Here is a 12,862-nt window from a genome sequence, read left to right on the forward strand (position 1 = left end):
TGCTGCCACTTGGCCAATCCATCTCGTTTAAAATAGGCATATTAAGGCTCAAATTAGAGGTACCAAAACATTAATGTTCACTGTAATCTAGGAGTTAAAGTTCTTTCTCATCAGATACATTTAGCTGAACTACTACTTTACTTGTGGACTCCTAGTGTGGCACTGTAGGATAAGCACTAGGCTGCAAACCCACAAGGTCAACGGTTCAAACCCAGAGCTGATACTCGGAAACCCTCTAGGTGTCGCTGTGAGTTGGGATTGACTTGATGGCACTTAACAACAACCATCTTACTTGTATGTCTGGCAATCTTTGGTGTCCAAGTTTATGCTTGGACAACTTTTATGCCCAACCTTGCCAGTTTATTAATTGTTGTTGTTTTGTTGTGAAGTGTCATCGAGTCAGTTCCGACCCATAGCAACCCTGTATAGGGTTTTTAAGGAGCAGCTGGTGAGCTTGAACCACCGACCTTGCAGTTCAAACAACTTTGCAGTCTGGCACATTAACCCACAGCACCACACCAAGAACCATCATCAATTTTATCTGTTGGGTGTTTTTAATCAATCTTCACAAAGTAGTCTTTTATGTTGATTCCAACTCATAATAAGGAATCTGTACAATTTAATACCACACATGCGGCACAGGTTCTGGTGGTAAAATAGTAAACAGTTTCTTTAGTCAGATTTTCTAGTCCTTGGTTAGAACATGCTTACCAATCTCTTCTGAGGTACTTATTATTCCAAGATTGTCTCTCAGCCAGCGAATAACAGCACCAGCTATAGCTACAGAACCCTAAGGAGTGAAAAAAGAGGAGATCTGAGATACAGTATGTGTCATCACGACACAAAGGTTTTTATTGAGGATCTTTTCATGTGTGATATTACCAAATGAATATAATTCAAACAATTTCAATTTAAATTCTAGAGATACGATAAACTAGGTCTTGACATGCAAGCTGAGTTCTAACTAGGCCACTAAAACAGTTTTTCAAGGGATTTCCTAACAAGAGGATATAAATCTGTCGAACAGTTGTTTCTTTTTTCTACTTTAATTAAAAAAACTAAGTTTCTTTATTGGGCAAGTTGGTCAGTTTAGCTCAAGCTAATTATATTTGTGTGCATACACTATTTTTTCCTAATAAAAGAGATTTCGTAATATATTTTCCCTGAGGGCTTTCCTTGTCATGTTCATCTCTGTATGTCCTAACGGATATACACAATTGTCTTATATGAGGTACAGTACTTGAAAATATTTGTGAAACTGATTAAATAGTAGTATGTATTTGAAGCTAACTCAATTGTCTTGAATTGACATTGTTTTTCCAAATTCATTCTGATCTTCACAGTGTGCGTCTTTTCCCCTCACCTTTTATGAATTAAAAATAAGAATACAAAATGTCTTCTAAGAAGTATGTGATAATCTGTGGGACTCCTCTGTCAGATTGATGGACTGTGGTGGCTTGTGAGTTGCTGCAATTCTAGAAGCTATGCCACCTGTATTTTAAATGCTGGACTGTTTTCAGATGAGCTTCCAGATGAAGCAGATTAGGAAGAACAGACAGGTTACTTCCAAACATTTAGTCACAGAAAACCTTATGAATACCAGTGGAACATGATGAAGAACACCAGGATATTATCAGATACAGTGCCAGAAGATGAGCAGCTAAGGTTGGAAGGCACTGAAATTATGACATGGGAAGAGCTGCCTCCTCAAAGAGGAGCTGATCATGATAACGTGAATGGAGTATGACATAAAGATGAAGGCGCACAACGCAAAGTGAAGACAAACAGCTGTAAACATCCATCAATAATTAGAACATAGAATGTAATAAGTATGAATCTAGGAAAATTGGAAACTGTCAAAAATAAAACAGAACATGTAAACATGTAAACATGATACGGACTGGTACTGGCAATTTTGAATCTGACAATCACATGGTTTACTATGCCGGGAATGACAAAGTGAACAGGAATGGCATCACATTTATTATCAAAAAGAACATTTCAAGATCTGTCTTGCAGTACATGCTGTCTGTGATAGGAAAATATCCATACGCCTACAAGGAAGACCAGTTAGTTAATATCAGTATTATTCAAATTTATGCACCAACCACTAAAAGCCAGCGATAATGAAATTTTAAAATTCTACCAAGTTCTTCAATCTGAAATTGATCAAACATGCAATAAAGATTTACTCATAATTAGTGGTAAATGGAATGCAAAGGTTAGAAACAAAGAGGAAGGATCAGTAGTTGGAAATTATGGCCTTGGTGACAGAAACGATGCTGGAAATTGCATGGTAGAATTTTCTAAGACAAAGATGTGGACTTCACCAGTGGAATATACAGAAATCAAATTGACTATATCTGTGGAAAGACACAGTGTAACCGTATCATTAGCCAAAACAAGGCCAGGGTCAAGACTAGACGATCAACTGCTCATATGCAAGTTCAGGCTGAAGCCGAAGAAAATAAAAACAAGTCCACGAGAGCCAAAATATGGCCTTGAACATATCCCACCTGAACTTAGAGATCATCTTAAGAACAGACTTGATATATTAGACAGTAAAGACTGATGACCAGAAGAGTTATGGGATGGCATCAAGAACATCATACAGGAAGAAAGTAAAAGGTCATTAAGAAGACAACAAAGAAGGAAAAGACCAAAATGGATATCCGAAGAGACTCTGAAACTTGTACTCCAGCAGAGATGCTCAAAAGCAAATGGAAAAAATGAGGAGGTAAAAAAGCTGAATAGAAGCTTTCAAAGGAAAGCTAGAGAAGCCAAAGTGAAATATTATAACGAAATGTGCAAAGACCTGGAGTTAGAAAACCAAGGTAACACACTTAACATTTCTCAAGCAGAGGGAACTGAAGAAAAAATTCAAGCTTTCACTTGCAAGATTGATGGAGTCTATGGACAAAATACTGAATGATGCAGAAAGCATCAAAAGGAGATGCAAGAAATAGAGAGTCACTGTACCAAAAAGAAATGGTCATTTCAAGAAGTATCATATGATCAACAGCTAATGATACTGAAGGAAGAATTCCAAAGTTCATCATTGAAGGCATTGGCAAAGAACAAGGCACCAGGAATTGATGGAATATAAATTGAAATCTTTCAACAAACTTGACATGGCACTGGATGCACTCATTCATCTTTGCCAAGAAATTTGAAAGGCACCTACCTGGCCAGCTGATTGATAGAGATCCGTATTTGTGCCCATTCCAAAGAGAGGTAGCCCAACGAAATGCACAAATCATTGGGCACTATCATTAATATCACATGCAAGTAAAATGTTGCTAAGGATTATTGAAAACTGGCTGCAACCATCCATTGACAGGGAACTGCTAAAGGTTTAAAAGCAGGATTCAGACGAGGACCTGGATTGAGGGATATCATTACTGACTACAGATGGATCTTAGCTGAAAACTGAGAATACCAGAAAGCTGCTTATCTGTGCTTTTCTGACTATGCAAAGGCTTTCAATTGTGTAGATCATGACAAACTATGGACAACATTGTGAAGAATGAGTATTCTACAACATTTAATTTTGCTCATGAGGAACCTGCCCATAGACCAAGAGGCAGTTGTTCGACCAGAACAAGGGAACACTGAATGGCTTAAAATGAGCAAAGGTGTGCTTCAAGGTTGTATTCTTTTGCCATAATTATTCAATCTACATGCTGAGCAAATAATCCAAGAAACAGAATTATATGAAGAACATGACATCAGGACTGGAGGAAGACTCATTAACAAACTGTGATATGCAGATGATACAACCTTGCTTGTTAAAAGTGAAGAGGACTTAAAATACTCACAGATGAAGATCAAAGACCACAACCTTCAGTGCGGGTTTCATCTCATGTAAAGAAACCAAAAATCCTCACCACTGAACCAATAAATGACATCGAGATAAATGGAGAAAAGAATGAAGTTGACAAAGACTTCGTTTTGCTTGGATCAGGAATGAACACTCACAGATAGCAGCAATCAATAAACCAAAGGACATGCTGCATGAGGCAAATCTGCTGCATTATCCTTTTTAAAGTAGTTAAAAGCAAAGATATCAGTTTAAAGTCTAAGATGTGCCTGACCAAAGTAAAACCAATGTTCTCCCATGTAAACTATCACATAATTCACAATAAAACATTAAAAAAAAGATAGTGCTACAAAACCATGGAAAGCTTTATTAAACAAAAATATCAAAATGTGAAAAAATAAATAAATAAAGTCTAAGATGTGCCTGACCAAAGCCATGGTATTTTCAATAACCTCATAAACATGTGAAAAAGTTGAACAGTGAATAAGGAAGACAGAAGAATTGATGCATTTGAGTTACGGGGTTGGAGTAGAATATTAAAAATACTAGGGTCGCTATGGGTCGGAACCGACTCAATGGCACTTAACAACAACAATGGGCTGCCAAAAGAACAAACTAATCTGTGTTGAATGCTCTTTGGAAGCCAGGATGACCAGACTTCATCTCTCATAGTTCGGATATTATCAAGAGGGACCAGTCCCTTGAAGAAGGACATCATGCTTGGTAAAGTAGAGTTGGATAAAAAGAGGAAGACCGCCAACAAGATGGACTGGCAGAGTCAGTAGCGATGGTCTAAAGTGTAGCAACGATTGTGAGGTTGGCGCAGGACCGGGCAATATTTCATTCTATTGTGCACAGGGTTGCTATGAGTTGGTTCCTACTCCAAGGCACCTAACAATAACATCAATCTCTGGTACTCGAAATTATTCCCAAAATTCTGGGACTGAAGACAGCTGCTGTACAATTCTATCTTTTTAAGAGAATGGCGCCCCCATGGGGCCAACCAACATAGCAGCTACCTCATTTCCTCTGGCTCAATTAGAGAGAACCTCTGCTGCAGGCAGAGATTTGTAAGTCATCATTGTTTTAAAAAGATTACAAAGAACATTCTTCTTACAACAGAAAATAAAGACAGAAATTTCTCGTTTATTCCTCCAGTTGGTCTGAATAGAGATCAAACTTCATTTACAGTGCATAATCCCTTTTTTAATGAATCGAACATTTTAAATATTTCTTTATAAAGTTAGTAACTGTGAAATTAGGTAGCTCACTGAGCAATTAAATGTTTGTGGGGTTTATTTTTTGGGGCCCATACAAATTCTGCTTCATTGCTTTTGTAAATGAGATATAGCTATACTTTCTCTAGTTTCTCTGAACATGTAATTTGTAATAAGGAGATGAGAGTTCTAGTAGCAGATATCTCCTAATTAGACGACCTCAGATAATAGCATTTGAAATCTCTGCCTTCACCCAGATAACACAGGATCAGTAAGACCTTTTCTTAAATCTACCTTTAAGGTAATTAGACATAAGATTTATATGAAAACATGTTGCTAAAGTTACTAAACAGTTGTAAAGTATTTTCTAATATTTGGTTGACATTTTATAATATTACCAAAATAAAGATTGCATACTTTCAGAACCACAAAAATCCAGCAGTTATACAAGGGGAATTAAAATAGTAAAGCTGATATAATAATAAATCCATCCATATTCCCATTTAACTACATTAAGAAATTAGAACCATAAATGTAGGTAAGCTTTGATGAAAATATTATTTATTCTCTTAGGAAATCTTGCTTATATTAACGGGTTGTCTGCAATTGGCCTCCGTGTCGGGTACTCGAACAGTCTTATTGCACATCGACTTTGTCAAAGGGACTTGGCAGCCCAAACGTGATCTGTTTTTGAGTCCATACGCCAGATCGAGCATGTTATTCTCTTTCTAGGTGATTCTATCTAATTTCGTATGTGTTTGATCTTCAAAGATGAGGTGAAGATCAAACATGCACCAAAACCTCACATGCACCAAAATCATCAATCTTCAGATTATTTTCAGTCACGACATCCAGCAATGAGTCACCAACTTTGCCTTTACTTGTCAATGTTTCCCCTTCACGGTTTATGAAGCCGACTGTTACAGTATCTCTGGTGCTTCTCCAGGCTGCTGTGGATACACCCAGTGGGCGGCGACTTGTGATTGTGCCCACGCCCCTACTGAGGCCGAGGCCGAGGCTGCCATCATCCAGTCCTAGCTCCGAGCTCCCCGGCAGCTCTCCGATTCCGAGTTGGAGCCAGGTGAGGAGCCATAGGTGGACCACGCCGCCCAGGGCCACCCAAGTGACCACCAAAACGGCACGCATGAGCATATCTGCCCCTGCGGCAGCCATAGTAGGCGTAACTACTGGATGCTGAGTAGCTGTTTCAGATCCAATTATTCTATTTGTTGCTAAGTTACCAAGGAACAGTATGGTAGGTCATGATAGAATTCAAGCGATGTAAAAAAGTTCATGGAAAAATCCCTTTATCTCGAAACTCCAGAGTGGAATTGAGGCAACATTATTTTTGAAATGTACTCTTTCTTAATACTTAAGTAGCAAATCAGAGATTTAAAATTAAAAGCATTTCTTGTTCAGAAGGTAGAAGGTTAGTGTTCCTACAAAGTAAATTATGTAATAGCCCTGTAGGATTGGCATTGGACTGAAACCTACAAGGTAATCAATTAAAATTCACCAGAGGACTCTTGGAAACTCTATATAGGGCCGCTATTAGTCGGAAATGACTCCATGGCACTTAACAATAACAAAACCACGTTTATGGAGTCCTGATGTGTCGCTGTAACATAAGCACTGGACAAAGAGGTTGATTTGAACTTCAAGGTCACACTCACAAGCTGCTCCTCGGAAACCTTATACAGTTATGCTATGAGTCACATTGACTCGAGCGTACTTAAAAACATTCTTATGGTTGAGCTCGTATGTTCCCTGCCCTGCTGGTGGGACTTCTGATTTGCCTATGCAACTGTTCCTAACCAATACTATACATCAAAAGTGACAAGATGTTATTAGTGATTTCATGTACATGATCAAGGAGCCCTGGTAGCACAGTAGCTAAGCACTGTGCTGCTAACTGAAAAGTCAGCAGTTTGAACCCACCAGCAGCTCTGTGGAAGAAAGATGAGGCAGTTTGCTTCTCTGAAGATTTACAACCTTGGAAACATTATGGGGTAGTCCTACGCTATCCTAGAGGGTTGTGATGAGTTGCAATCAACTCGAGGGCAGTGAGCTGGATTTCATACATGACTATATTATGTATAATAATACGGCCTATCTTGCTGGACTCTCTTCCTCCTTTGATGGCTTTGAGGAAGCAAACAGCTATGTTGGGGGGGTCCCATTTGGCAAGGAACTACAGGTGGGTTCTAGGAACTGAGGGTGGCCTCTGGCTCACTGTTAGGAAGAAACCAAATTCTGTCAAAAGCTAAAGTGTGCTTGGAAGCAAATCTTTCCCGAGTCAAGCCTCAAAGGAGACATGTGTCTCAGCTAACATCTTGCTTATAACCTTGTGAGACTGAGGAGAAGACTGAGCTAAGCTGTGCCTGGATTCCTGGCCCACAGAAACTGCGATAACAAATGTGTATTGTTTTAAACTAACTAAATTTATGGTCCTGGTGTGGCGGTATGGGTTAACACGCTGGACTGCAAAGTTGGTTTGAACCACAAGGTCAGCGGTTCAAGCTCACCAGCCAATCCTCGGAAACCCTATCTAGACAGGGTCGTGGCTATGGGTCGGAACCGACTCAACAGCACTTAACAACAACAACAACAAAAAATTTATGGTAATATTGTTGCAAAGCAATAGGTAACTAAAGTATAGGCTTATACCTAAAATGGATTATCAACCAGGCTCAAGAGATAAGAAACACTCTAAAAAGGAAATCTGAACACTCTAATCATAAACTATGCATAAAGAAGAGATGGGGAGGAACATATCCATACTTAGAGATTTTCTGTTATCTATCAGCATGCTGGGATCAAGTGGAGAACAAGACAAACAAGTAAGCTGATCTCAAGAAACAGACTCTACAAGTGACTAAGATAAAACTACTGGATTCTAAAAGTGACTAAGTGACTAAGATAAAACTATCTGGAGCAAAAGAGAATTGAAGGAAGCCAAAAGACTCGAAGACGAAACTAGCCCATATGAACCACGGCTTCTTCTAGGCTGAGTGAGACCAGAACGAAATGGTGTCTGGCATACACTACCCACCATTCTGACCAGGATATAACAGAAGGTCTCAGATACAGTGTGGGGGAAAAACTGTCAAACAGAATGAAAATTCCTTAAAAAGACCAAACTGTCACATTTACTCAAAAGTAAAGATGAGAATGCAAAGTGGGGAAGGGAAGCTGGATAACTAGAAGCAGAGGAAACAAAACAGAAATCATGAGGATGTCACACAATAATTTGTAAATGAAACTTAAACAAAATAGGGACTTAATTTGCTATGTAAACTTTTACCTATAACACAATAAAATATTCAAAGAAAGAAAAAAAGAAATTTATCCTAGTGGCAGGATACAGACCATGGAAGTTTCAAAGCCTAAGTTTGCTCCAGCTCACAAACATATTAAAGGTGTTGTAGAATTTTTGTTTTGCCCTCAACACCATGTTGGCAAGTGGGAGAGACTGCAGATATTAGTGTCAACCTAAGGGATAAGGGGAGTCCCTGGTGTGGCAGTGTGGGTGAATGCACCAGACTGCAAAGCCATTTGAACTGCAAGGTTGGTGATTCAAGCTCACCAGTTGCTCCTCGGAAACCCTATACACGGTTGCTATGGGTTGGAATTGACTCGACAGTACTTAACAACAACAACAAGGGATAAGGAAAAAGACAAAAAGGAAAATCTTGACTGTGACTTAGTTTTCAATTAAAATGGCTGGGAGACCACTTTATTGGATGGCATTTACTCCAAAGTAACTACATTACATTGTCTATAATGAATTGAATGCATATCAAGGTAAGAAAATGATTTTTTTGCTCATCTTAAAAAAAACTGGTTTTGTGAAATAATATTTACAAAAAGAAGATAAACAGAGAAGGCACTAGAACAGCATGGGGAAGATGGGCTACTGTTAAGAGACAGCAGAAGCAAGGCAGTCTCAACCACTAAGAAAACGAATTGCAATTACAAAAAGTGAGACAAATTCTCTTTGTTCTAAATGAGTTTAAGGGCTGGAACAATTTAAGATTGTGTGACTCAATTCCTTTTTATGGAAAATGACAATGGGAACCCAGAGGTATTATAATTTCAGACTGATATGAATCACATGCCTGGGAAAAACAATCAATCACCACAAAAACGGAATCCTCTTCTGCTCATGAAAAAGAAGTAGAAGTCAATGTACATCAACAGATCACGGTGAGTGTGTAGTTCAAAAACCCCATCGCTGTAAATATTTAGGATAACAGACAAAAACGTAAAAAGAAAAAAACCCATACATGCTGGCTCAAATACAGAATAGCAGCTAGGTGAACCAAGTGAACCAGAAACGCATACTGATTAGGACTGACGTCACTAGGACGATGGGTTCTGATTCAAGGAATAGGAACTGGTGGCTAGGAATTGGCTCCTCCAGAGGAAAGAGGGCTAGTTAGCTACAGTTTAATGGAAGAATGAAGATCTAGGTTGGTGGATGATAAAGACTGGTGACCACTAATACTCTGTCCCTAGTTCTTTTCCAAAACAATGATAAAAAAGATTTCTGGATTGGCAGCACAGAAGACTCTTCAAAACGAAATACTATACTCATATCAGGAAGCAAAAATTTACAAAATACATGAAGAAACCAGTCAACAAAACTTTACAGCTAGAATAGAATTCATTCCAACCTCAAGACACTTTAAAATAAGTACGTTAACAGGATTCAAAAGAATTCGTTAGGCCAGTCGCACTCAGCCTACATCGCAGGTGACTGGAGCAGCGAGCACAGGGTCCTCTCACAACCAGCCCCAGTCAGCCAGGTTCGCAACCACCCATCGGCCCGCCCCCCACCACAGCCACGGACGCCATCAAGAAGATGCAAATGCTAAAGCTGGACAAGGACAATGCCATCAACCGTGCTGAGCAGGCAGGTGCTGACAAGAAGCAAGCTGAGGACCGCTGCAAGCAGTTGGAGGAGGAGCAGCAGGCCCTCCAAAAGAAGCTGTAGGGGACAGAAGACGAGGTGGAAAAGTATTCTGAGTTGGTGAAAGATGCCCAGAAGAAACTGGAGCAGGATGAGAAGAAAGCCACTGACGCCGAGGCAGATGTGGTATCCGTGAACTGCTGCCGCTGGACCTAGCGCAGGAGCGTCTGGCCACTGCCCTGCAAAAACTGGAGGGGACTGAGAAGGCAGCTTCTGTGAGAGAAGAATGAAGGTCATTGAAAACTGGGCCCTGAAGGACGAGGAAAAGATGGAGCTGCATGGATGCAGTTGAAGGAGGCCAAGCACATCGCTGAGGATTGAGACCGCAAATCTGAGGAGGTGGCCAGGAAGCTGGTGATCCTGGAAGGAGAGCTGGAGCGCTCAGAAGACAGGGCTTAGCCAGACAGCTAGAGGAGGAACTTCGAACCATGGACCAGGCCCTCAAGTCCCTGATGGCCTCAGAGCAGGAGTATTCCATATGAAGAGGAAATCAGACTGCTGGAGGAGAAGCTGAAGGAGGCTGAGACTCAAGCAGAGTTTGCTGAAAGATCTGTGGCAAAGTTGGAGAAAACCATTGCTGACCTAGAAGAGACCTTGGCCAGTGCCAAGGAGGAGAACGTGGAAATTCACCAAACCCTGGACCAGACCCTGCTGGAACTCAACAACCTGTGAAAGCTGGCCCTACCCAAAACAGGCTAAAATTGCCACCTCCCAACACAATAAAACTGATGTTACCAGCAAAAAAAAAAAAAAAAAAAAAAGAATTCGTTAGGACACTGTTTCCTAAGATTCAGAATTAAAACAACAAAGAAATCAAGGAAAATCAAATGCGTATGAAAAATAATCATTAAAAGTTTTGGAAATGAAGATACTGCATGAAAGAAATAATGGAATAGATGGAATAAGCTCTAAAACAGCTATGAAAAGTTGATGATCTCATATATTGCTGTGAAATATATTTGTATTCACAACCGAAAACGAAGACATACATAAACCATGACCCTATACATTCGATTCCAATAAAATGTGTACACATATACAGCAAGAGGAACATACAAATGTGTATATGGCAAGGGTCAGATCTGGTGGAACCCTGAGACTATGATCCGTGGTTACCCTTTAACTCTGGGATTGTACTCACCCCTGTAGCTCCATTTTCAGCCAAGCAATAGATGAAAGGAGAGGGGGCAAACAACAAGACTGAGGTACACATACGATAGAATGCTCAATTATTTGAGATCAAAAGGGCAGCATTTACCCAAGGACAGAATTCAAAAGGATTAGGAAAGACTGAGTTAGTAGGATAACTGATGTTACGCGGAAGGGATTACAATCACTGAGACCAAATGAAGTGAATGGCATGAATGTAAAACTGATGATCTGCTCTGTAAACCTTCATTCAGTTCACAATCAACATTAAAAAACAATATTTATAGTAGAGTTCTTCAGAATTGCCATAAACTTAAAGCGACTCAAATGTCCTTGACATTAGAATAAATACTAAACTGGGGTATTTTCGTATCACAATGAAAAAGAATGAAGTAGCATGAATGAATCTCACAAAACACAATGTTGAGTGAAAGGAACCAGATTAAAGAATGTATGCTGGACAATGTCATATTATTTTTGTTTTGTCTTAGCTGAGAGAGTGAATTTGGAAATAGAAAACAGCAATAGAGAAACTCACTAGGGGCGCAGCGCAGAGAAACAACTATGAAAGAACAATGAAAGTACATGGAGAATTAGTTGAGACGTTCCAGTATTCATCCAATAGCAATTCCAGAAGAGAATGGAGGTAATGATAGAAAACATTATTTGAAGAGTTAATTGCTAAGAATTTTTTCAGAACTGAAAAGACAGTCTGTATCCAAGTACCTAATATGATAAACAAAAATAGATCTAAACACAGGTATATCCATAGTAATCAATATGGAGACAGTGTTTAAACTCGAGACAATAGACCACATTACCTACAAAGGCACCACATTCAAATTGACAACAAAAGTCTCATAAGCATAGAAAATATCCAGAAAGGATATGTGAAAACAATGCTTAATCTAGAACTTTATACCCACCCCCAGATGAGGCAAAATAAAGATGTTGTTGTTGTTGTTGTTGTTGTTGGGTGCCATCCAGTCGGTTCAGACTCACAGCAACCCGATGTACAGCATAACAAAACATTGCCCGGTCCCACTCCATCTTCACAATCATTTTGCTTGAGCCTTTTGCCGCTGCCATTGTGCCAATCCATCTCGTAAAAACAAAGATGGTGGTGGGGGTTATGGGCTGTGGAGTTGGTCCCAATTGATAGTGACCTGTACAGGGTTTCCAAGGCTGTAAATCTTTAAGGAAGCAGAAAGCCTCATCTTTCTCCTGCGGAACAGCTCTATTAAAAAACTAGGCTTACCACCCAAGGTGCTTACTAAAAGAAATATGGAATGGTATCTCTCAGGAAGAAAACCGTGGGAGAATGGAGACATAGGAAAAGATGTGGAGCTAAAGAAAGGATACTGGACATGGAAATGGATAAAAGAAGTCAACAAATGTCATTTACAAAGGAAATAGTAATTAAAGAAAAAAAAAACGGGGAAATAAAAACTATAAACAATAACATGATTGCTGGTGGAGGTGATGTTGTTGTTGTCAGGTGAATTGCTGTGATTCTGAGGGCTATGCCACCGGTATTTTAAATAACCAGCAGGGTCACCCATGGTGGACAGGTTTCAGATGAGCTTCCAAACAAAGACAGACTAGGAAGAAAGAGTGACAAACTACTTCCGAATTGCTAGTCACAGAGAAACACTGTCAGGTACAGGACCGGAAGGTGGAAAGGCACTCAGAATGCAACCGGGG

General features: G+C 39.7%; 1 protein-coding gene and 1 pseudogene across 3 annotated transcripts in view; one reads left to right on the top strand and one right to left on the bottom strand.

Annotated features, from left to right (window-relative positions):
- LOC102839780 (glycerol kinase-like) overlaps window positions 1-12,862 on the bottom strand; it is a 101,130-nt gene that overhangs the window by 13,330 nt on the left and 74,938 nt on the right. For all 3 annotated transcript variants that reach the window (XM_006835557.1, XM_006835558.1, XM_006835556.1), the window contains one exon: window positions 712-790. In XM_006835557.1, the coding sequence (XP_006835620.1) occupies window positions 712-790 (79 nt within the window). The remainder of the gene's footprint in view (window positions 1-711; window positions 791-12,862) is intronic.
- On the top strand, window positions 7,076-10,681 carry LOC102822518 (annotated as a pseudogene).

Source organism: Chrysochloris asiatica, unplaced genomic scaffold (genome assembly GCF_000296735.1).
Source record: "Chrysochloris asiatica unplaced genomic scaffold, ChrAsi1.0 scaffold00018, whole genome shotgun sequence".
NCBI classification, from domain to species: domain Eukaryota; kingdom Metazoa; phylum Chordata; class Mammalia; order Afrosoricida; family Chrysochloridae; genus Chrysochloris; species Chrysochloris asiatica.